The 26,319-nt window shown below is 38.8% G+C and overlaps 1 protein-coding gene across 4 annotated transcripts in view; it reads left to right on the plus strand.

Annotated features, from left to right (window-relative positions):
- The window catches only part of PLXND1 (plexin D1), a 183,428-nt gene that overhangs the window by 53,816 nt on the left and 103,293 nt on the right, over positions 1–26,319 (plus strand). For 3 of the 4 annotated variants that reach the window (XM_044451307.1, XM_044451304.1, XM_044451305.1), the window contains 5 exons: positions 11,945–12,121; positions 16,658–16,789; positions 20,355–20,455; positions 23,122–23,251; positions 25,997–26,171. In XM_044451307.1, the coding sequence (XP_044307242.1) occupies positions 11,945–12,121; positions 16,658–16,789; positions 20,355–20,455; positions 23,122–23,251; positions 25,997–26,171 (715 nt within the window). Of the gene's footprint in view, positions 1–6,028; positions 6,460–11,944; positions 12,122–16,657; positions 16,790–20,354; positions 20,456–23,121; positions 23,252–25,996; positions 26,172–26,319 lie in introns of those variants that run through there. The other variant, XM_044451306.1, reaches the window with a different exon arrangement.

A 26,319-nucleotide genomic window follows, 5' to 3' on the forward strand; every position in this document is an offset into this window, starting at 1 on the left:
TTTTTCATAAGTCAGGGTAAAGGAAGGCACTCTAGAATAGTGTTAAACAAAATACAAAAGACAGGAGAAGATGAAGGGTGCTAATTAATGAACTTGAATTAGACTGTAGTCCACAAAGCTTATGCCATGATTCATTAGTCTGTAAGGTATTACAGAACCTTTGTTGTTTTTAATGACAGTTTTGCAGTACGATCCCAGCACTGGTATGAAGACCCAGGACTTCTGACAACACTTTGGACAGAAATGGAAAGAAATCCATTTCCTGTTACCAGGAAAAGCAGCCATGGGCTTAATTATTTCACAGTATCTTGGGAACAAGCACTCACAAAATGTACAACCAGGCTTGCCTGGCTTCAGAGAGGGCAGTGTCTAGGAAAGGCTGTGACTGTGTAGTAAGGAAATGACACAATCATATGATGGAACTCATAATGTTAGGCAGAAGAAAAAAATAACAAAAAATAAATAAATGAAATTGTTTAAAGGCTGCATCATTTTTAGGTGCTCTTGATAAAAATTATGGCCACCAACAATGCACTGTTTGGTCTGTTAGTGAACTAATTAGATAGAAGTGCAAACCATCCCAACATATTTTTCACCCTTATTAATTATTCTTTGTTATCCCAGTTCATATGTTACCTTCATCCCTTCCCCACTCCTGTTCCTAGGCCCTATTCCTGATCTTCTAGCAGTGTGTTTTAACAAGAAGATGTGCGTGTGGGCGTGGGGGGCGTCTGTTTGCGACAGAAAAGGGCTGTTTCTGTATTTAAAGCACCAGTCCAGTAAACAACAGATGATGGTACTTGAAGCAGCATGCCAGAAATCTAATCTTATACAGGATAGTTTTCCGTACTCTAGATTACACCTGCACACTGCTGCTTTACTTTTCTCCCTGTTGAAATTAATATCCCTTCATTTTTTTAAGGATACAGAACTCTGGACCTAGGCGCACCACTGGGGTAATGAGTGCCATGTAAGAAGTCATTTCCCTTGCCTAAAGGCTCTTGGTACAGTTTTCCCTATTATCACTTGTATGGGAAGAAAGTAATACTCAACACAGAGCAGAACTTGTTCTCTGTTCCTGATACCAGGAAGTTCAGGTTCAGTAGATAAAGACCTACTGGGCTGATTCACACAATCAAACAGCCCATCATAGGCCATTTAAACCATGGTAGACTACATTTCATGCGGACAGCCAATTTGAATATTCAAAATCCAGCCATGGCTTGTCATGTCATATAGACCTGCTGACTATGAGTTGTACAAAGGTTAAACAACACTCATATAACCCACAGATTGATTTTGGATTGTATGAGGGTTGGGTAATCCTTACATAACCCATAGACCCTGTGTTCACACAACATGAGAAGCTGCAGCCAGACATGGAATACGCAAATGCTGCCTGACAAAGACTACAAAATATCCCATGATTGTCTGTTTTGATCACATGAACCAGTTTATGTATACCTTTCTTTGAGGTTACTGCAAGCCATGCACCTTCTCCTTGTTCATTGTATCTGGTATATGAAGAGACATGATATACACATTCTTATACAGATTGCAATTAAACCAGGTCTTCTGGCTCTTTATATTATGGTGAAGCATGAAAGTTTGTACTCTGCCGCCTTCAAAGAAGAAATCTAGACCTTCTAGTTCAGGAAACAATTATTTTCAACAGTGGTTGCCAAACTCAAAGCTGTTAAATAAAGAGAGCAGCTGTTCATAATTGTCCCAAAGACCTTTTCATATACTTTCCATATACTTATACATTTGTTTCCAGTTTGTAGTGTACCGTCTGTGTATGGTTTGCCTAGGAAACACTTTTGTTATGGGGATATCTTATCTCTGAGCTAAGTGCTATATCATAGACTGCCTTCACTATTGGACTAAGTGTGAAAGGACAGGAGCAGGTTAACTTAACACTATGCCTCTTGAACTGAATAAAGGAGGCATTAAGGTGAATCAAGCAGGAATTTCTGATTTTATCATAACCATCCATTCATTCTTAAGGTTGTCTTCCTCACATTTAGAAAACCAAGAAACTCCCACAAAAGTCCTTTTTTCTACTTGGAAAGGGTTCACCTGTTAAATCTATTTCTGGCTTGGCAGACAGACACTTTTTTGTGCCTGGTGTTGTATTAGCACCAGCATCCACAGCTTTATCCAGCAGAACATTCAGAAGATTTCCATAACCTACCTTCTGAGAATAACTAATGATGTAGGCAAGAATACATCCATTATATTAATGAAGAGCATATTGTAGGCTTGAACACATTATTCAGCCTGGTGTTCGCCATACTTTCCCATCTGCTAGAGAAGACTCATTAACCACATTTGCATATAAATGTAAATGACTGAACCATATTTGTTCTTGTTTCATATGGCTGGGTAAACAAGCCCAGGAAAGAGATAGCTTCAGACCTAAGATTATGGTTTATATCCTGATAAACCAGAATTCCTAAGCCAACATCAAAACCTTGTTTAAAACTGGTTTGTGGGTCTGGTTTCTCAAAAATACATAGCAGGTTTGTGCTCTCCCATCCTCATGTGTTTACTTGCATAAAGGGAGATATAAAGCAGGAACAAATGGACTGAGTGGGTCAGCATGTTGTTTGTTCGCATAGTGGTATTTTAAATCCAAGATTTAAATCAAGAATGCAAACATAGCTTGCATGATCTGCTGGATCAAGCAGTGGATGAGGGTTGGAGGTGAAATCGTGGGAATAAAAATGGAAAATTTAGGGGAAAAACTTTTTCGCCATTTTTTCCCTGAAACCTTATTTTGGTTAAAAAAAAAACTGAAACATTGGAAAAAAATTAAAAAAGGGCATTATGAAATATTTTCTTTCAGAATGATGAATAAATATTTTCAGAGAAAGTGCTTGCCTATCTACTCTCCCATAAAGCTTTCTATGTATTGTGTAATAGGTGTTTGTGCAAGACTAGAGTATCAGATTGTTTCGTACAATTATTGTGCACTGAGGACAAGCAAGGCCTAATTTATAAGCTTAGACTGCAGCTCTCCTATGCATGAGCAATGCATATTTCTGACTCCGAGTCATACATTTCTGACTCAATGGCACTGCCATTGTCATAAGAGAAGGTAAAAGATTTCAGTTTCTTCTTTACTTGTGGGATTCCACTTGTTAATATAGTTGGTAAATCTGCTTCTCTCCTCTTGACTGGACTTTAAAGGACTGGGAGAGACTACACAACAACATAAAAGAGCTGAAACTAATCTTATTGGGGATGTAAGAGTTTAAATTGGACTGAATTCAGAAAATTGCACCATCAACTCGATTAGTTTGACTTCATAGCCTTTATATAAATCATAATTTAATACCTTCTGAACTGATACTTTGTTGCAACACCTCTGCACCACCAACAGCTTACTGTTTGCTGGCAAGCGAGCCAGTAAATAAATTTTTCTTTCCTTCTCAGTAAAATGGTGAGACTAACATCTAGCATATGGAGGCATTTCCATACTGTGAATTCTTCTGAGGGAAAAATGTGATTTGCAAATGCTGTCATATGAAATATGCGTTTCCAAATGCTACTAGGATGACAAAACATATCCATGGATCATGTAAGAAGAGTCCTAGAAACAATAACACAACCTTTCATGGATTTAAGTAAGGAGGACCATAGTGATGAAAATGCAATTAGTTTTTCCCAGGGTTCTTGTTCTAGAAGTCTTCTTTCTGTTCCTTCTGTAGCACCAGCATCATCACAAAGAGTTTCCCCTTCAGCAACAGCACGTTCTAGTAAACAAATGTTGTGCCTTATATTTGTCTTCTCCTCACTCCATTGCCTTTTCAAGCAGATCAGGACAAAAGGTTTTCTAAGTAAAGTTTTACTTCGTTAAAGCTGGCTAGCCGGAATGCTAAAAAATACAGTGTAATAACCATAGATTCAGGTGAAATTAGAAGATGATCTATTAGGAAAATGTGACTTAATGATACAAAGTTGATTTCAAACTGACTACCTGCCCTTCCTGTCCAACCCAAAGGAGCTGTCTCTGCATTCAGGGTGGTGCTTGGTTCTTATGTGTCAATCTGATGTTTCTCACTTTTTCTGCTCATTTTACTTGAAGGCAGAAAAAATTGGACTTGGACTGTTGATGTTCTGTGAAAGCTGAACTCAGTTTCCCACAGAATTTGCAAAAGTATGTTTCTTCTGAGCCACTTTTCTCTGGGTCAGTTGGCCTTGACATTTCAGCTAAGCTTTCCAATCATACCTCATCTGAATCTGAATCAACAAATGTTGAAGGCTGTATTATATGAAAGGAGGACTCTGTTCCCACACATTACAAACAACTGTTTCAAAAATAATCCAGTAGCTTCATTTGTAGACAAGATAATACTTGAAGATCTGGCAAAAAATAGACCAAGCCTTGTAAGAGCAATATATTCTCCTGAAATTCCCTCATAGTCTATCAATGAAAATGCATACTGTCAGGAAGCTTTTAAATTACTAAGACCATCATACCATTTTGCCAGCAGACTTCCTTTGAATAAGTCTCTTTAAGAATCAGAATATGAACATGTAATTGAATCTATGCAGGAAAAATCAACAAAGCAGTGTATCTTGCAGTACTTACAGACTGATGGACACAAGGAAGGGAAAGAATAAAACTTGGTGATAACAAATGATAACCAGTTTTTTACAGAATCACTGAAAGAAGATTGAATGGACATACTGCAGAATATATCCATTGTAAAACATTTGAAGTTCTACAGAAAATTGGGAATGGTAAAGCATTTGGTTTGCTGACTGACAAAACCAATAACATGAAAGCATTATGAGAGATTATAATGAAAAATATCCACCTATTACTGCAATAGGGTATGCATGTCATGAGATAAACTTTCTTCTTAATGACATCAGGAAACTGGACACCCTCCAAAATATGTATAGATGAGCAAGACAGGTTATAAAACATGTAAAAGCTGCATGTTTTATTGCTGCAACCTTCAAGAAGAAGCAAGGAGGGAAAACTCAAGGAATACAATAGTGATACTAAAGCTCCGTAATAGAAGCCTGCCTGCCTGCCTGCCTGCCTCTCTCTCTCGCTCGCGCTCTCTCTCTCTCTCTCTCTCTCTCTCTCCCCCTTTCACACACACACACACACACACACACACGGGGGGGGGGAGAGGGGGGGCTCTTCAAAAAACAGGAATAGTTGAGGCTTTTAAAGTACCCAGGAGTGTAAGGGACAAAGAATTTAAATGAGGATGTCTTTTGGATTCTAGGTCTTCTCGCAAAACTCTCTGAAGAGTCTAAAGCCCATTTTACTGCATCTGAGCATGTACTTTTGTCAGGAATTCCTTACCCAATGGCCACGATAAAAACAACTATTTTGAGAATTTAAATGTAACTCCATTAGCAAACACAGATAACACTAATTGAAAGATCTTATTAAGAAATGGAAAGAATGTGGTTGCCATTCAATTTATGCTGCTGCAAATCAGTTGGATCCAAGATTTAAAGGAAAAAAATACAATAGCATTTCTGCTGCATCTGACTGGATTACAAAACAAGCAACACACTTAAGATTTGATGTTGGAAAGGAAATTTAAAATGGCGCAGAACACAGAAACTCTTCAGGGATTTGATCCAGGAATGCAGCCTGGGATTCTGCCAAACATATCCCTCCTGTGACTTGGTAGCAAGCCTTTACACAACACAGCTGCAAAAAGGGCAAATGCTATTTTAGTTTGCATTAATAGGAGTATCACTTCCAAGTCATGTGAAACACTAGTTCCCCTATATTCAGTGCTAGTAAGACCTCAGGTGGAGTACTGTATGCACCACAGTTTAAGAAAGATGCAGAAAAGCTGGACAGGGTTCAGGGGAGTGCAGCAAAGATGATCCAGAGACTGGAAGCAAAGCCCTCTGAGGAGAGGTTGAGAGAACTGGGCATGTTCAGCCTGTAGAAGATGGGGTGGGGGGTGGGGCATGATAGCAGTCCACAAGTACTTGAAAGGGTGTCACAGAGAGTAAGGACAAGATCTCTTCTCACTCATCCCAGAGTGCAGGACACAGAATGATGGATTTAAATGGCAAGAAACCAGATTCAGACTAGATATCAGGAAAATTTTCCTCACTATTAGAGCAGTTATGACAGTGGAACCAATTACCTAGGCAGATAGTGGGCACTCCCATACTGGAGGTATTCAAGATCTAACTGGACAGACATCTGAGAGGGATGGGTATGATTTGGTGGCCTGCAGCAGGGAGTTGGACCTGATGGCCTTCTAAGTTCCTTCCAACTCTACTATTCTGTGTTTCTGTGACTTCAGATTCCTTCATCTCCTATCACATGGAAAAGAAACAGGCCAGTGTTTGGAAATGCTCCCACCAAATCAGAAAATGAATGGACATGTGAAAGGATGCAGAAGCTTGTCTAATCTGGGCAAAACTTCAGTGTTTAGAAGTCTATCATGAACCATGTCTATAATGGTAGGAGAGGACGTCCTTGTTACAAATTATCGCACTGGGTCTTTTTGTATTAAAAACATATATCTGTTAAATGTAAACACACACACATGCAACCCACTTTTGGCATTTTTTTCATTCTTTTATATACTGGGAATACCTCAAAAATGGCAGTGGCCTGGGCATCTCTCTGAGAGGGCCTGGTCCATGGTACATAACTATGATGACAACAACGATGATGAAGACGTAGACACTGAAACTCATACTAAGAGCGCAGAAAGTGAGACTGATTAAATCAATTGAGTTCGGCCTCCCCTTTTTTCTCCATTTTTTATGGGAAGAAGTACTTTATGTTTGTTCAACACTGTGGGGAGGGGACTAGAGGAGACGCAACTCTCTTTGTTTTACTAACACTGAAAATTTCCTCTGTATTGTTTTTTGCCTGCTTCTCAAAAACTGGTAACACCAAAGAGTTTTCTTACACTTCAGGACACCAAAGAAGAAATGAAACCACCTTTGGCTTGTAATTATTGGCTGAATTACTGCACAACGTGTCAGACATCATGACTTTATGCCAAACCAATGTATGCACAATTTAGTTTATGTTCCCAAAGTGACAAAGTGGCTTTGATCTGCAATGGATACGAAAATTGCATTTTCCCATTTTTCTCCATGGCTTCAGAATTTTCATAATTTTTATATTGCAAATGCTAGTACAACATCAGACTCCAAAAAGGGTGGACTTGAACTAGTTTAGTTCCACTGAATGTAATGGGACCTGTCAGCTTAATCAAATACTGTTTAAGCACTGTGGATTAGGCTACTCATTGTTCCAATCTGATTATAAAACCCTCAGTGCAGATATTAGTATGAGAAAGAAATCACATGTTGATTAAAATGTGTATAAATATTTGGATAAGTAAGGGAAAGTGTTGAGTTATAAAAATGAAAGAAGCTCATGTACAGTAAAAGGAAATTATGTTGCCCCACTACAGGAGAAAATATTTTTAAAGTTTCAAATATGTGCGGTTGGGGGGGTTTACAGAATTAGGCAACGCATAACTGCAGTATATTTTGCAGAATCTCATATTCATTACACATTGTCTTTTCAGTTTGGTATCATGCAAAAATGCAGTATCTTTGAGGCTGTATTAGACCTTTTGCACTCATTCTGTCATTGAAGATTTTTAAATCCACCTTTTTCATCATGCCTTAGTGTGACTTGCAAAGGAAGATAAGTCTTGGCCAAATGCCCACCAGCCTAGGGAAGATTGACTGAACGTAATATTTGTTTCTTTGGATAGAGCATAAAATATAGGTTGTGACAATAAATTTGCATTTGAGTGCCAGTAATGGGATGACTCTTCTGCCTTGGCAATAGTTCATGATCAATGCAGATTATAAGTGTGCATTTGCCCATGTGGAACATTATAAATTTATTATTGCTATTTTTGTTGAAGGACATCAAAGGCAGTGGAGGACCTGTTGGGAGACCAGGAAGTTGTCTACCCATTAGCAATAGTCTAATACTTCTTAGAAACCCCCTTCATCTCTAGCCTGTCAAACTCTAGCTGTATAGCTAATGGGGTGGATTAGAAATCAAATAATAGATAGATAGGCCGGTATCAGTGGAACATTGTTTTTGTAATCTGCAATGAAAGTATTGTCAGAGTTTCAATAGACTTCTAAGTTTCTGTAAGTAAAAAAATATAGGAATATATTTGAATAAGCAGGATAATCATTCCCATTCTCAACATTGCACAAATGTTGCTCAGTGGAAAATAATATTATAAACATGTTTGAAAGTAAACACAGTTATACGTTTTTCTCTTTCTTTTATACGCTGGTTTGAGTCCTACTGCAAAGAGAATCATGACTCATCTTAGAATTTCATTTTTTAAAAATATCTACCTGAGACATACACAATTGCTTCAAACAGATTTTAATATTTTTCACAATTGTCAACCATGCTGGGTATCAGTGTCTAACTTAAGTACCAAAAATATTCAGAAGGATGTTTAGCTGAAACTTTATTTTTGAGGACACAACATACCAAAAACCCAAATGTTGATGTCTTTGTCCAATATGTGAAATAATTATACTATAATGCAGCTTAAGGTTGTGAGTAGCCTCCACTGAACAAAGTCAAACTTACTTTTGAGTAAATATGTGTAGGATGGATGGCAGGCCACCTCACTCCCATCTGGCTTTTGTGAATAACAACAATAACACAGGCAAAAACAAACAAGCCATACCAGTATTTATATGCAACAATTAGCAAAGATAAAGGGCAGAATATTAAACATAAATTAGTATATATTAAATATTAGATGTATCAAACATATGTTTAAGTCAGGAGATATAAATATCACCTGGGCTAGTCCTACAGGTAAAGGAGAGAATAGATTAATCCACTGTGGAGTTTCATCTATACAAAGAAAGACAAAGTTATCTGATCCATCCTTTCAAATTCTGTGCCCAGTACCTTACTGTTGAGAGCAAGTATATTTGATGCTGACAAATGCAGATATAAAGCTATACCTCCTGCTCCACATGGGCATCATGACTTTTCATGAAATCCTTTAGTGACTAAGTAGTGGCACCTTCTGAAACTGGGGAGGGGTACTTCATCTACCACCATGGTCTTAGTGTTCTTCAACTTTTCTTCAAATGATTTGGATAAGGTGGTACAAGAAATGCATATCAAATGTCCAAATGACACAAAATTGAGTGGGATAACTAATGCCCCAGAAAACAGAACAAAATTCAAAATGATCTTGAGAGGATGGAATACTGGCCTGAAAACAGCAGAATGAAATTTAATAGGGACCAATGACAAGTTCTGCAAGTGGGAAAAAGAAACCAAATGCGCAGTTACAAAATGGAGGATACTTAGTCCAACAATACAAGTGAGTAGCATCTTATTTAGCTTGAATCACAAGCTAAGTAAGAGTCAGAAAAATTATATGGCTGGGGGAAAAAGGCAAATGAGAGCCAGTGTGGTATAATAGTTAAGAGCATGGGACTGGGACTCAGACGGTCTGGGTTCTAGTCCCTGCTCAGCCATGGAGCCAACTGGGTGACTTTGGGCCAGTCAAAGTCTCTCAGCCCAACCTACCTCACAGGGTTGTTGTTGTGGGGATAAGATGGAGGAGGAGAATGATGTCAGCTGCCTTGAGCCCTTTGTAGGAAAAAGGCAGGATATAAATCGAAAAACAAATAATAAATAAATAAATGCTGCATTAATAGCAGTATCACTTCCAAATCATGTGAGGTACTAGTTCCCTAATACTCAGCACTGATTAGGCTTCAACTTGAGTACTGCATGCAGGCTCTGGGCACCACATTTTAAATAAGAAGGGAGACAAACTGAAAAAGGTTCAAAGGAGGGCAGGAAAGATGATCAAGGGAGTGAAACAGAGCCCTGTGAGGAGCGAATGGAGGCACTGGGCCTGCTTAACTTCAACAAGAGAAGACTGAGGAGATATGACAGCACTCTCATATTCTATAGTTCTATGATTTACAGTTGTTTTATATTTTATCTCTCCTTAAAGCAGTATAGTGCACAATTTTGCCATAAAATCTGAATAATTTTGATTGCTGTGCTTATATCTGTGACTGACAAGGTTTTACCATTAATTACCATTCTGAATGTTTTTTAGAAATGATTTACCAGCTGTATTTTTATGATCATATATGGTATGATTGTTATCTTGCACACCATTTTTGTACATTTGGCAAAATTATGGGATTCTGCTATTAAATATTATGTTGAAAAAATATAGTATTGCACATATTTGAGGCAAACATATCTTCTCCAGAATCTATGCTTTTCTCTCATGGAGCTACATCTGAAAATGCTTCCCCTTCTTTTGCAAAACACTTCACAACATTATATCCATGTAGTAGACTGAGGTAGACCTTTGGTTGGAAATGATTACTATTAAATAGTTCCTGACAATATCTTTCCCCTAAGATATAATTAAATAATATCTTCTTATAAGATGCCATTGAATAATAAAAAATGTAATTGTGGAACAGTACAGTCTGTGCATGCAGCCTGGACCTGTGCATATTTACTCAGAAGTAAGCATCATTATATTTAATGGGGGGCTGCTCTGTGGCTTTAAATGTTTTATCCTCATCCACAGGGATGAATGCAATTTATTTGACAAGCTATTTTAGTGACAAATATTCAGGTCTGTGTTACACTAAACTCCTTCAGGCACAACTGAAAGATGAATCATTCTCAGCTATAGAACAGGTTTACTTTTCCTTCAAATTTATATTTATTTATTTATTTATTTATTTATTTAATATCCTGCCTTTTTCTTCCTTAAAGAACTCAAAGTAGCTTACATCATTTTCCTCTTATCCCTACAGCAACAACCACCCTGTGAGATAGGTTGGACTGAGAGTTTGTGACTTGCCCAAAGTTACCCAGTTGATTCCATGGCTGAGCGGGGACTAGAACCCAGACCTCCTGAGTCCCAATCCCATGCTCCTAAACACTGTACCACACTGAGTCGCTGATACTGCATTTGTGATGTAAGGCACAATACTATGCATGTTAGACAGAAAAAATGCCTTCCATTTCTTAACATTCCCTAGCTAGCATGGTTGACTAGGAAATGCATCTTTTCCTGTCTAAACATAGCAACAGTCGAATCCTTAATGGCATCTTAGTAGATTAGTTTAGCTGATCATTCTTATTTGAAAAGTACCCTGGGAATATGGTTTACTATAGTTGGTAGAAAATGTATGTAATAATAAATAGACAGACAGACAGTAACTTTATAAGAAAAATATAGCATAACAAGCAACATATTCTTGTATAATAGGACAGCTTACAAAAGCTTTTAATTATAAATAAATAAATTGTGTGTGTGTGTGTGTGTGTGTGTGCGCGCACCATGTTACCCACCTTAGATAGTGGCACCTTTTTGGGGGAGGGGGATAGATAGCATTATTACAGGTAGTTTCAAAGGTGACATACATACTAAATTATGTTTTACTACCGGTAGTACAGTGCCAATTGTGTTAACTGGCTATTGGCATTGCAATGGAAGTCCTTTACACTAACTCAATGTAATTTACATTAATGCATGTCTCACATAGGATACTTCCCTATTTATTAAAAAATATATAAACTTAAGCTGCCTTCTAGGCTTAACCTTTCCAAGCTGGCATATAAATATTTTTAAAACCATGAAAGATACTAAACCAGTAGTAACAACAATAAAACAAGATGTCCTTCTTCAGTATGTTTGTTTCAAATAGGCACATAGAACATGGAAAATAGATTTTTTCCTATATATAAGAATGCATGGAAGGATCTACTTTATTCCTTATGCACCCACCCATTTTTTTCCTGGAGCCATGTCAGGCATTTTGTTTACAAGATAGAACCCATGGGATACAAATCTTAAAATAAATTTTAATATACAGTGGGTTACAAACAGCTTTCCTGTACCAGTAAGTGTTTACTAAAGTGCCCTTCTCTTTTCAGTTGCAGCCTGAACAGTTGGACTGCGGAGCAGCTCACCTCCAGCATCCATTGTCAATCCTACGACCTGTCACAGCAAGGCCAGTGTTCACCTCGCCCGGCCTCACATCAGTGGCGGTCTCCAGTGTCAATAACTACACTGTTGTATTTCTCGGAACAGCCAATGGAAGACTGCTGAAGGTAAGAGTGTCAGGGTTTGAAAGAGTTAATAAAGCATCTAATGGCCTTCACAATTAATAATAAAATATAGAATCTTTGAACCCCTTTGTGGCCATGCTGACACCTTTTGAAAGCTGTTGTTAAACTGCCATCTCAACTTTATTTGACTATCATACATAGCAGACAAGGTCAGACTGGCTCACTTCCTGAATGGGTGACTGCCAAGGAGTCCAAAAGCCAGAAGAACATGGTTTTAATGGTTCAGCCTCCTAATGTTATAAGACAGTGAATTAGTAAAGTCATGATTGTTTGGAGAAGAAATAGGTGAGAGCTTGCGGTTGTTGAAGACACTGAAGTTTCTTACAAATAGTAGAATTGCTAATTTAAGCACATTGACTGGCTACCCTTTTTTCAACTGTTCTTTCTAACTCCAAAATTCCTCAAGCTCTTCCATAGCATGCAGAGTAATAGAATTATCTGACTGTTTCTCTTGAAATAACCAAATTTCAGTTGCATCTTCCACCAACTCCCTCTTTGCTCCAAACTGCTGATTAGTGCTGTTTAATGTGCTATCAGTGCTAAACTGTAAATAAGCGCTGAATGCTATGCTTATCTCAAACATTCATTATCTGACATGTTCAAGTCCAGCTTGTCTGTTAATCAGAGTTCTTCAGTGGTGTTTGCTTTCCATATCAACTGGTCTTTTATCTCTTAGGTGGCTGTAGGTATATTGTGAAGTCTACTGAAAGACATTTAAGTATGTGAAATCTCTATATGGGTTGCAAAATATGAAGCACTGATAGGATTGTCTGAGCAATCTTGGATAGTAGTTGTGACAGATCCTCTCGACAGTAGAAGGGAATGAATCTTATAGAAAATTCAGTCATCGTGACTGGCCTGTCCATTGATCATCCAAGCAAGCAGGAGGCCTTTTATTCACACTGACATAACCTTGCACTCATCTGACCCTAGTGTTGCCACATGTCCTTGCCCACACATGCATTTTGACATGTAATACATACATGCGATGTAGAATTCAAATGGAACCTACCAGGGATGTGCAGCATACATGGTGGATTTCTGCACTAAACTGGGGAATAGGTGCTACTTCACTCTCACACACTTAAATTGGGGAAATCATGTCATACACTTTCACTAGATTCAGAAGAAACAAAACAAGATTTATTTTTACAAAGATTACTCGCAAACTCATAGATGTGCAAATACTACAGTGAAGAAAAATGACTTCATTAGCACCACCTCCACCCCCCCCCCCCCATTTGCAGGCAGAATACCTGTTCCGTGACTTATTTATTTATTTATTTATTTATTTATTTATTTATTAAAACATTTTTATGCTGCCCCATTCGCCGAAGCCTCGGGGCAGCTTACAACAATATTTATTATATTTACATCCCACCGTTTTTCCTTTCAAGGAATTCAAGACAGCTTATATATTCTCCTCCTCCTGCTTTCAGCCTTTTCCCTCAACAACAATCCTGAGAGGTAGGTTGGGCTGCAAGTTTGCAACTGACCCATAGTCACCAAGTTTGCTCCATGGCTGAGTTAGGACTAGAACCTAGTGTGACTGAGTCCTAGACCACTTTTAATCACTACACCACAATAGCTCTCTACACCACATTCTAACTCTATGAGCCTTAAGAACAACTGCTCATATGCTTGATACAAGTCCCCACAGGGTACCAAAATGCAAAGAATTGGCAGGCATACCCACGCCATGTATGGCCTTGAATTCAGAGAGTGCGTGACTCCTTTTTTCCATATTTTGATCTTGGATGCACCTCAGACTTATCTTCTTGAGACAAACTCCTTGCCTCGTAATACTGTGTTTTGGCCATTGCCTATATCTTGAGCACACTGATGCCATGCTGGACTGAAACCTTTGTGCTTGGCTCTTTGCCTACTTAACTTGCTTGTCTACTGGATTCAGGCCTATATTTACCAAGCACGGAGACTCACCTAAGCATAGCAGAATATCTGTAACATAGGAGAAGACTTTACAATTGCCTAAAGTGTATCTCCAAGCAGAACTGTGCTACACATGGTGGACAAGGCAGGAGATGTTGATTCTTGATGGCTGCCACCCATAAGTGTCAGCTGACAGTGGGGAAGGTGGGCAGTTCTGCTGTTTTAGATAGAACAAGTGCTGGTGGGCTGAACCGGCATGGGAGCCTTTAGTGGAGGAAATTGCACTCTCCCAGTAACGAGAAATCAGATCTTATCAATCATTATGCCATCACTCTAAGCAAGTTCTTCTAGGAATCTGTGAAGCACCTTCACTATAAAAATAGATCTTGTCTAGCTGCTATGCAAGGTATCGGATAACAAGTACACAGCATAGCTACCACTAGACTACAGTTGATCCATGCTGGAGTATCTTTGCTCCCTGGTCATTCAGCGCTTCTATCCTTCCTTCAGTGCTCCCTTTAGCCCTGGGTGAAAGCGGCTCTTGTGCCATGGCTTGGTTGTGCTTCCTGCAAAGTGCTACCCTAGATGATTGCTTGAGTGAGCCTGGTGGTAAAGCACATTGACAAGGCCTAATTGTGCTGATACAGCATACTTGATCATACAAATGGTGATCAAAAAATTAGAATTAATGCTTGAGAAATGTATAACTTGTATCTTGAGCCAGGGTTCTGTTCACTTAACAGGAAAAAATCATCACTTGACAAGCTTACTGCAAGAGGCTTTCATTCTTCAATAAAGAAGCAACTGGATATTGCTTTAAGCTGTATAGTAATATACAATATCTACTAATTCTTAACTTTTAATCAGCATTTGAGGCTACAGTGTAATCAAGATGTCATTTAATATATTGTAGAAATAAATGCCTGTACTTGAAATTTTATTGCACAGCTTTTAGTTATTAACAATGACCTCTTATAAATTGTTACTTGTCTTGATTGGTACTTGTAAAAAGCACACAAGCACACACACTTGCTCAGATGCATCCTCCACTTGGACTAAATACTTCCTGATTGGTCCTTACTGTTGCAGAACTGCAGAGGAGGCATGAATCCATGATATGCCTGTTTTATCTATGTTGAAACAATACATCAGGGGCCAGGATTTAAGGCAGGGTAAATATCTCCAAGCCAGGAACAGCCACCAGCTGCCATAATCCTAACATACAACTCTTGCTGGAGAAAGAGTTTGATATCAGCCAATCACAGTAGCCATTCGGTGTATCTTCTGCAGTGGCAAGTACATAAGTAGATGTCACCCATCAAGGAAAAACATGACTAGAATCTGCTTTGTATCAGTCTGGAGATAGTAATGCATAGCCTAGAGTATTAGATCAGAAAACAGGGAGAGGATAGGAGGAATCCAATTTCTGTCAATGCTTTCCAAGACAGGAAGGTGGGAAAGATATCTGATGTTCTGTGGTTCAGTATCTGCCTAGAGGCATGGGTTATGCAACAGAGTGCTGGGCAACCTGACATGAGAGTTAGCTACACAGGGCAGCGGGTGCAGAGACTTTCCTCATACAGCCTGCATTCGCACAATAGTAGCCAGTTCTGCCTACATTATCATATCAGAAAAGGCAGTCTTATCTGCTGAACCTCCATTAGAGAAATGCTCTTGGCTGTTCTTGCTGGAATAATTTGCTCAGATAGCTATAATCTAATTCTACTACACAGCTGCAGAACCAGAAGCTTTCTTTCTTTTCCTTTTCCTTTTTCTTTTACCTTGGGGGCTCCTTGTTACTTGGCATGGAATACAGAATACTTGGTATGAGTTATAATTCAGGTTTCCTATCCAAGACAAGACAGTAAAAGGGGCAAAAGCAATTCAGCCAGTTCCCCAAGCAGCAATTATGATTTCCTACCACATAGGGAATTAATCTGATCTGGTAAATTAGAAAGTGTGCCTCAGAAGGGCATTTTACAGGGGCCATTTTCAATGGCACATTCAAAAGATTCATTAAAGTTAAAAGCAAGAAGTGTAAAGCAGCAATGCTTCTAGTGTTGTGTTAAAAGATGGCATAGCACAATATTAGAAGACAGCTTTTTGGACACAAGCTAAGGATGCTGTCATAACTTTTTGTTAAACTTTGCCTAGTTTAACCAATCCGCTAGCTACTAGTTCTGATCTAAGATACCACAACATTTCTTTGGCAGTCTCTACTGTCATGGTGGGCCTGCCTTAAACAAAGCTCTGCTAGCCACAAACTTTGCCTTTTTCTCCTAGGCTTTCCACCTTGACAGTTACTACTGAGAAGAAAATGAGAGAAGTTAATTAAGTTAGTTCCTGCATGGATTTCACAGACTTTGAATGTCATTGTTCTTGCAAAAACTTGATTGTTCTTGATGGTGTTCTCCAGGAAAAGTCCACCTTATGTAAATTCTTCAGTTTAAAAGCTGATTTGATGGGTTTTTATCATGAAATATAGAAACATGCTATGAAAAATATCAGAGGCCCACCTGATCAATGAATATGACTTTCAAGTTTCTAATGTCTCCTTTCCTTCTCTTTCTTCTTCTTCTCAAAACCTACAAAGTTGGTGATCTTATGAAATGTTTCCCTTCCTTACAGATTAATCTGAACAGTTCCATGGAGTTGATAAGCAGGGAATCAATTACTGTGGCTTACAGTGAGCCTGTCCACCCCATCATGCAGTTTGACCCTTCTGACTCCAGCTACCTTTATCTAATGACTTCCCATCAGGTAGGGTTGCTTCACAAACCTGTCTTCTTAGTACCATGAGTTGAGAAGAAGTACAGAAGAATAACAATATTCTGGGTACCTGCAGCAATAAAAAAGTTGTAGAATTTAATTTTGACCAGTTATTAGGTTTGGTCCAAACTCTTTCTATATTATTTATACCTAAGAGCTTTCATAACCATAGAGTGGCTATATCAAAACTTTTTTACAAAATGCCTGGAGAAATCAATGGTTTTGCAATGACTGTCTTCTTTAATATCTTTGTACTTCTATTATGGATAAATCATGAAAAAGCAAAGGCAACTCTTTACCGGACTTATTGCAAATTTCTCAGTCTAGTTCCTGATGCTGTTCTCTTTGAAAGTTTATGATACTGAAGATTATACCACTCTGAGTCAGTTCCTGCTGCACTGTTCATTCCATATTTGAATTTTCCTGATTGCTAAAAGTTGTGCTATATTTGTTGGAGAGATGGAAGATTTGTTGAACCCATGGATAGGAAAAGCAGACAAGAAATTATTCTAGGTATCATTAAATGTGTAGCACAATTTTGTTTGAACTCAAAAGTGGTGAATATTAGGAATGGTTCTCAGTTTACATTTGATTCTGTGTAACCAATTATATGCTATAATGCGTAAGAGATAACTATCCAAAATAGAAAGAGTTCTCTTGTTGCGTAATTACTGCTTTCCTGCTGCCTGTAAACTGCCCAGCTAAAGAGAAACTAAGCTTGCAGGTGCTTCAAGCATCAATGGTCTAACTTTCTTCCATTTTAATCTACAGAAACAGATGTGCAATCAATTATTCTGTACTTAAATTCTCCAGCTGTAGTTCACTTCATTCTGGGGCCTACAGAATACCATTTCCACTGTACAGATTTCTTTTGGGGATAGTAGATCATGTTTTTGCTGCATGCCATAAACATTTCAGATTGCAAAAGTTTACCTAGTGCAGGACTTAGTGTTCTGTCACCAGCATTAAATCTACAGGGTATGAACTGATAAAATTTCTTTCTTTGCTGGTTAATCTAGTTTTGTTTCTACCTCGCAGCCTACTCCAAGTGATATTTAGTTTGGGGGACATTTATCTTATACAAGTGTGGACAGTGCTCTGAACAACAAGATTAAGTTTTTCTTAACATAAATAAGCCAGGGCTAAGGTTTGAAATGACATGATGTAGCATGATATAGCAACTTTGTTGAAGCTGTACAGGTTTGGATCCCTTCATTAGCATTTTAAATATTACTAGAAAGATGTAATATAATTACAATTAATAAACAAGAGGAAAACCTAACCTTGAAAGTATGATTTACAAATTGTGAATAAATATTGGCTGGTTGTTTAGGACAATCCCACACCTGCAGAATTCCCTGATTGGCTAATTTCACATTGCCAGATGAATCTTCATTTATTGTGAACTGATGCTCAGAAAGTACAATGATAGCCTTCCGAAAGCATAACAGTGATCTCTCTCTCCAGGCACCCTGTTTGTCTAATGACTAGTATGGAGTGTTTGCATGTTATGGTGGGCCACTGGCATACTCTGTTGGAGTACAAGCCACCCTAAAACTTTGAGCTGATGGAGGTGGTTGTTGGGGTTCCCCAGGCTGTTGGTTCTGAGGGATTTCAACATTCATGCTGAGGGAACCCTATCTGACTCAGACTTTCATGGCGGCCTTGAGAGTGTTTCAACATTCATTGGCCCAACACATGTAATGAGGCATACTCTAGACATGGTGTTTATAGCCAGATATGAGATTGGTAATCTGAGGGTGGACACTCTAGGAGACTTTCCAGATGATATGGAGCCATTCCAGTCTGGTTTCAGGCCCAGCTATGGGACTGAAATTTCCTTGGCTGCCCTGTATGATGACCTGTGCAGGGAGAGACACAGGGTGAGTACATCCCTGTTAGTTCTCCTGGACCTCTCAGTGGCTTTCGATACCATCAACTGTGGTATCCTTCTGGATAGGCTAGCAGGACTGGGAGTAGGAGGCACTGCTTGGCAGTGGTTCCGCTCCTACCTCGACGGCCGATTCCAGAAGGTGGTGCTGGAGGACTATGGCTCTGCGCCATGGCAGCTTTGCCATGGAGTTTCTCAGGGTTCCATTCTATCCCCATGATTTTCAAAATCTACATGAAACCACTGGGAGAGGTCATCCTGGTGTTTGAGCTACGGAGTCACCATTATGCTGATGACACCCAGCTCTACCTCTCTTTTAGATCTAATCCAGGTGAGGCACTGGCTGTCCTTAACCGGTGTCTGACCGGTGCGATAGGCTGGATGAGGGCCAATAAATTGAGGCTTAATCCAGACAAGACGGAGGTCCTGTTTGTAGGCAGTTCAGATTTCTGGGTAAGTGATTTTAGCCCTGATCAGGACAGGTTTGCACTCCCCCTAAAGGACAGGGTGCGCAGTTTGAGAGTGCTCCTTGACCTAGAACTGTCCTTGGAGTTCCAGGCAGCTGCTGTGGCAAGGAGTGCTTCCCTTCAGCTTCGGCTGACTCATCAACTGTGTCCTTACCAGGATGAGCAGAACCTAGCAACAGGGACCCATGCTCTGGTAACCTCCCAGTTGGACTATTGTAACACACTTTATGTGGGGCTGCCCTTGAAGATGGTCTGGATACTGCAGTTGGTTCAGAATAAAGCAGTTAACAGGGACTGGCAGATATGCACATTTAACGCTGGCCCTTTACCATCTACGCTGGCTACCAATTGAAATACAGGCCCAATTTAAGGTGCTGGTGATGACCTATAAAGCAATAAATGGCTTAGGATCTGGATATCTGAAGGAATGCCTGCCCATCCCTTAAGATCTGGGTCAGAGGTCCTTCTTCAGGAGTCCTCACTGAGGGAGATAGGGAGAGTGGCTGCCCAGAGAAGGGCCGTCTCTGTGGAGGCATCCTGGTTATGGAATACGCTCCCCAGAGAGGTTTACCTGGTGCAAACACTTTAGACTCTGATAGGGTTGGGAAGAACCCTAGGAGATTCCATCCCTTTCATATTTTCAGACTTCCTTTGATGCATCACCTAATCTTGGAGTCTTGGCTGAGCCAAGAGGGTTTGTCAATGTTGGCAGAACAAATTGCAAACATTTGTGCAACTGGCAGTCTTCTTCTGGATCAAGCGATCAGCACAAAAGCAGGTGGCACAGGAAACGGCTGCTGCTTGTGTAGTGGTCACATGGGGCTCCATTCCCAACAAACCCCACCTGACCAACTGAGGGTTGTCTTAGGCAGATTGAGCCCAAGCAAAGATTTTGTTTTAGTATTGTGCCAGTATCTTGTTGTGGGCTCAAAATTGTGCTTCTTCTTCTTCTTTTTTAAAGCTAGGTTTGATAGGACTAGTTTCTTAAGCTGTGTAGCGGCTCCTCATAGTACAGCACAGGAAAAGATATCAAAGTAGGCTAAAGTCAAATCTTAGCAATTCTGTGTAAGTTACCTAATTAATGTATCTTTGTGAATCCATTTGTTGATTACATAGGAGTCCATGTTAACAGATGAATGCATCTCTGAGTCTGATTCCTTAAAGATTGCTGCTACCTTGGATTTTCTTTGTTATACAGATTGCCCGTGTGAAAGTAGCTGCCTGCAATCAATACGCTACGTGTACGGAGTGCTTGGATGCAGCCGATGCATATTGTGGATGGTGCACACTGGAGACCAGGTAAAATACTTTTGGGCACTATTGATAGACCTATCGATAGACCTATTGATAGGATGGCCTCTCACTGCAGGATGGCCAGCCTTGTCATGTTTACCACTCTGTCTCTTCTCTTACAACAATATTAGGGCTGTTGACACAGTTTTCAGCAGCATTTCTAATTTTCACAGCTTATTTTGAGGCAATAGTTATCTTGGCTAAAATCTAAACATTTAAAAGGAGTCTGAGGAACAGTATGTCAGCAATTTATAGTTTTTCAGAAGGATAACTTCAAAAACATAATTGTTTATGTAAAAGAAATTCAGCAGTTAAAACTGTATCCTAAAAATAAGCAGTGAGACAACATTGGATTTAACAAAAATAAAAAGTGCATTCTGCAATCAAAATCAGTAAAAATGTATAATAATTTGGGTTTATAATATTCTATCATAAAATATTCTGCCATTTATATTATTGCACCATTATTTTATTATAAAATAGATGCTCCATGAAGATACTTATCAAGGTCCGTTTGAAGTAGCTTCATTTAAATCAAAATAGGAAAATTTTAGCAAATAGTTAGGAAAATTTCTGTGATCATTCATGACTACCTGAACATTAGTCCGATACAGTCATTTCACTCATTTAAGAGTCAACATAGCACCAAGGACTGCATCATGAGGCTTTCTAATTTTTACGTGTCAGTTATAGTGTCTACTATTACCATGAGCTTCTTTCTTTGGGAAACAGAATAATGTTAGAGCTTTACTGAGCGTCTGTTGGCGTGTAATCCATATACTCTGCAGTGTATATTACATAGTCTATCTATTACAAAGCCTGTATATTACATACCTGCAAATATGAAAATAACATTGGGCCAAGACTTAGAACCAAGAAAAGCCCAGTGACTTATAGGACGGAGCTGAGGGTTCCAAGTGCTGATGTGAAGGTGCAATCCAGTTTCCTGCTTTGTTGATCAGCATGGCTGTCTCTTAGCTGTGCCTTCAGTCGTAGTGTCAGTAGTAACAGTATAGGGTTTATTGCAGTCCTTAACCCTGCTGCCAATGCCATCACCGCCAGAGTCTTTGAATGGCATATCTACCCTAGTCCTGACCTGGATACCAACAATCTCTGTCTTCCTGTCATTGATAATGCTGCCACAATCTAAAAGTCAGTCATTACTGCATCTTTCAAATTACGTGCTTCTTCACCAGTTATCATCTACAATCAGCATCCATCTCAGAATTGGTGGGCTTTTGATCACCCAGATGGAGAGGATTATGTGTTTGAACAACCCCTGTATCATGCAGTAGAGATGACTGATGCATTTATTCAGAACAAACTTCCTTGAAGTTTGGTCATACACTATGAAGGAATAGTCATAAGCGGACAACTCTGATGGAAGAAGAGCAAGAAAGTGTGATTGCTAACCCTTTTTAATCTACCAGGCACACTAGCCGCTCAAATATCCAACTTCCAGTTGTGCAGAGTAGATGAGGCATCTATTTTCTTTTGTGCACTCCCAGCAGATCCAAAGAAAGAGGCTGAACTCTTCCATGTGGAGGCATTCCTACTCTCCAGACAATGGATCAATACCACTCTAAATATGCCAGGCTACAACTCTGACATGATGTCTCTAAAGAAACATGCATAGCTGTATGCAACTGTCCTACAACCCAAGAATCCAAAGTTCTGTGTCTCTGTGCTCATGGACTATTGACAGGCACCATATACACCCTCATTCTCCAATGAAATTCTCTGAAAAATTGATAAACCTTTGTCTCATGCTTAGACATGTGTCATGTTTGCACTCAGTTGCAATCTATTCACAAGCTATATGCTTGAATGGATCTAAACTTGGTTAGGGTCACTCAGTTTCAGAGGGATATTTCAGACCTGAAGGGGAAAACTTCCATGTTGAAGTACTTCTGGGAGTAATAAAGAGTCTCTGCACCTCTCTCAGGTGGAAGGGCTTTTCCAACTCAACCATAATCTGCTTTTCAACAGTAGCTTTATGCTGTTACAATAGAGTATAACAGCATACAGCTGAAAAGATGTCTTCATAGGAAACAGGCTAGAGCATAGTAAGAATAGTCAAGACAGAACAATCAATTGACTTTACTAGAACAATATGTTTATTTTAAGATAAGATGAAACAGAAATAGACTATCTGAAATAAAAGACAACAATTGCATAGCTAGCTGATACATTACCTCCTCTGAGGATGTAAAGCCAACCGGCTTCAAAGGCTTTGTTTCCTGTTTCTTTGGGTTGGAGAGTCAATTTCTCCATATTAGCCATAGGGAAGGGTCCTAGTTAGAAAAAGTTAGGGAAGAAGATATAAAGTACGGAGCATTCCTAAACTTTGTTTCTTGTGCACTTTGTTGTTAAATCTCTGACTTGCTGATATAATGAAGATCAATGTATTCTTTGTATTTTTATATTTAATGGTAATTTATTATGTACTATTGTATTTCAATGTATTTTATCATGTTGTAAGCCGCCCCGAGGTTTCGGCAAGGGGCGGCATAGAAATGCTATAATAATAATAATAATAATAATAATAATAATAATAATAAATAAAATGAGTGGTAGTAAAATGGCAAATATGAGGATTGCTTCAGTTCTGTTCTTCAGTAGAATAATGAATTCTTTTACAAATGTAATATCATAAATGTTTTTAATTTTAGGTGTTCACTGCGACATGAGTGTGCAAAATCTGAAGAGCCCTATTTCTGGATAAGTGTAAGCAAGGGAGTACAACAGTGCCCTTCAATGACCATTATGCCCTCGGAAATTAACATTGAGAAGGAGAACAAGGTATGCCAAGCAGGATTTGCCTTTACCTAGATCTCATTTGTGATGAGTGGGATTTGTTCTACGTAATTATGGTTCACTTTGCTATGTTGCTGAGAACTGAGATCAAATTGGTCTCTCAGCAATGGTATTTTCCTCTATTGGATTTTTGGAATTTTTACTCAAGGTAAGGGGTATAGCACACACTAGTAGGACATGTGTTTTGCTTGCAGGAGGTCTAGATTCAATCCACGGTACAGTATCTCCAAGCAGGGCTAGAGAAACTCCTGCCTGAAGCTGGAGACTCCTTGCTAGTTAGTGCCAGTTCATTCAAAATATTTAACTCAAGGAACTAAATAGTCTTTGGGCATATAATTCCATGCAAAAGAAACCATGCTATTAAAGCTACCCCTGTCTTGGAAACTCTGTTTGGTCCATAATATTCAGACCAAATGCAAAGTTAGCACAAGAAAAAGCATATATGTAATGTGATGGCTGAGAACAGGCCTGAGTCTTAAAGGGCTGCAAACCAGCTCAAAATCTGGCTACAGGTTCAAGCTGGTAAAAAATAGATACATTAAATATACACTGCAATTCAAACATTATTTTAATTTTCAATGTTGAGATTATTTATGATTCTTTTGCAGTCATTTGCTACATCATTTTTCTAGTCTTCCTCACAAACAACTAAAGTGTCTCTTCTAGGACTAGAGAGCTCCAGTTTCTTGGCTCTAGTGAAAATCTTAAGTGGGAAATGTTAGCCTAAGAACACATCTATTCTTTCCTTTTTATTAGAATCCATGCAACAATTTTCCTAGGTTTTCAGAAATAAAACCAAAACTTCTTCAGTTTGCTATACAAGATGACCAGGGTGACCTCTATGCCTACCGGTGGGAACTACCTTATTTTTTCTGTTTCCATTATCCTGGTTCCATACTGGAAAGCTGCAACAGCAGAGTCAACAAGGTTGCATTCCACCTCCTCTCCCACAATTACAGTAAGCAAGGCCAAAACTTTGCCCATGCAGAATGATGTCTCCTGCTGTGATTTGTACCATTCCTCATTCTCTTTCTTCATTGGTTCTAGAACAATTTGTTAAACTGGCTTGTTAAATCATGTCCTTCCAGTATACAAATCTTTTCACTACTCATAGAAGTTATTTTTAAATCCTAATTTTTATTTGTATATTGTTATCGTTGCCTATTTTCCTGTGCACTGATTTAAGTGCTTCTTTAAAAATACTATACAGTGATTTGGTTAATTTGTTTATTTAATACAATTACTACACTACTTTTACCCCAAAGTGAGATAGCTCTTTTAACTTCCATTTTCAAAATATCACGTTGCGAGTTACAATAAAATAAATTTTTCAAGTTCCATTCTTCGCTTGTAGCAGCAAAGGGAAAATACATGAAACAAACAATTTGGCACATGAAGAAACAACAAGGATGATCCTGTGCACTTCTACACAAGCATAAATCATGAAGGTTTGTTCTGCATTGTGGTGCAGGCAACTGTAACCAATTAGGGAACATTAGCAAAAATGGGCAAATTCTATTCCTCGCACAAGTGAAATGCCTTCCTCAGAGAATTCAAGTAAGTAGGTGCAGGATTGCACAGGATTTCTCCTCAATCCTGTTTGCAATTATATCTCATTTAACTTAGTGGCACAGTCTTCTGAGTATATAACTGTGCATAGGGTTGAACTCTGGTTGGTTAACTGGATTTTGAGACTGAGTGCAAAAGAATGGCCCACCAGAAGGGCACAAAATTAATTGATTTTCAGGGTCATTAGGCGAGCTCCCCCTACACACACTATTTCAGGTATCGTAGGACAAATGATCTTTCTGATTCGTGTTCACCAGGTAATAGGAAGACTCAGAGAGTAGTGGCATAGTATGTTTCATTAATTCCCTACTACTAGGACTGCGTTATTTTATATCAACTGCAGTTCCATGATTCTTATGCAAGCAGAGGACTTAAAACTTGCATGGCTGCTTTGTTGGATTTAGAAAAAAATGTTGGTTTCCTTGCTTCAAAAGAATAAAGTGAGGGGGTTTTTTTCATCTAGAAAATAAGTAGCTTTTTGTAAAATGACCAGGGAAAAACTAGTTTACTGTTCAGATTTTCCTATCCTTCTCTTTTGTCCTATTACTTTGTGGCCTGGCATTGCATATGTTTTATGCTTATGCCATGGAAATTTGCATTCTCTTCTTCTCCAGTCTGTGTTAAAAAACTGAGTGGAATTAGAATGCCATAAAATGCCATTCAATCCCATGTTGGATGGCTGAAGCAGAAGCTTTGGCAGCAGAACTCTTTGCTAGTACCATGGGGACCACAATGCCAGGCTTGAACAATCAGAGAAACCTTGGTGAAGACTGGGAACCACAGAACAGGCTGTCGTTTCTCACTGTAGTTTCTAAAAACCAAACGTATCTGCCCATGGTTTGAAGATTTGAGGGTTGTCTGGGGTTACCTAACAGGTAAATTAGGTCCTGGTGGGCTGTTATGCTGCATGAACCAGATCAATAGGTAGGGAGATTAGGCCTTTCCTTTAATTATTAGGAGGGCTGAGTCTGCCTGGTTTATTTCAACTGCAGCACGTAAGCCTTCTGATCACAGAGCTTGGAGTTAAAGCCCAGAATGATATAACCTCTGAGTAAAAGTTATATTAGTTCAGTCATATTTTATATATATATTATTTCCTAGACCACCAAGTCAGTATAATTTAAATTTACTGTAGTACTAACTTTTTTTGTTCATACTTAGGGCATGATAATTCAAATAAATGGGAATATTCCAAGTCTGAATGGAATGGAGATGTCTTGTGATTATGGAAATGATATCCGAACTGTAGCTAAAGTACCTGCATCATCTTGGAACCAAATTGTTTACTGCAATTTTCCTCCCAGAGAGAAATATCCAGCTTTCCCACCAAATCAAGGTTTGTAACAAATAACAAAGTTGGTGCACTAAAAAATATTGGGCGTGTGATATTGGCCTTAAGGATGAAACATTATTGGAGGCAGAGTTACTCTTATTTATATTTATTTAATGAAATTGAGTTGTTACAATCATGAAATGTTTAATTA

The sequence above is a fragment of the Varanus komodoensis genome, unplaced genomic scaffold (genome assembly GCF_004798865.1).
Source record: "Varanus komodoensis strain SLA01 unplaced genomic scaffold, ASM479886v1 scaffold6_2, whole genome shotgun sequence".
Classification (NCBI taxonomy): domain Eukaryota; kingdom Metazoa; phylum Chordata; class Lepidosauria; order Squamata; family Varanidae; genus Varanus; species Varanus komodoensis.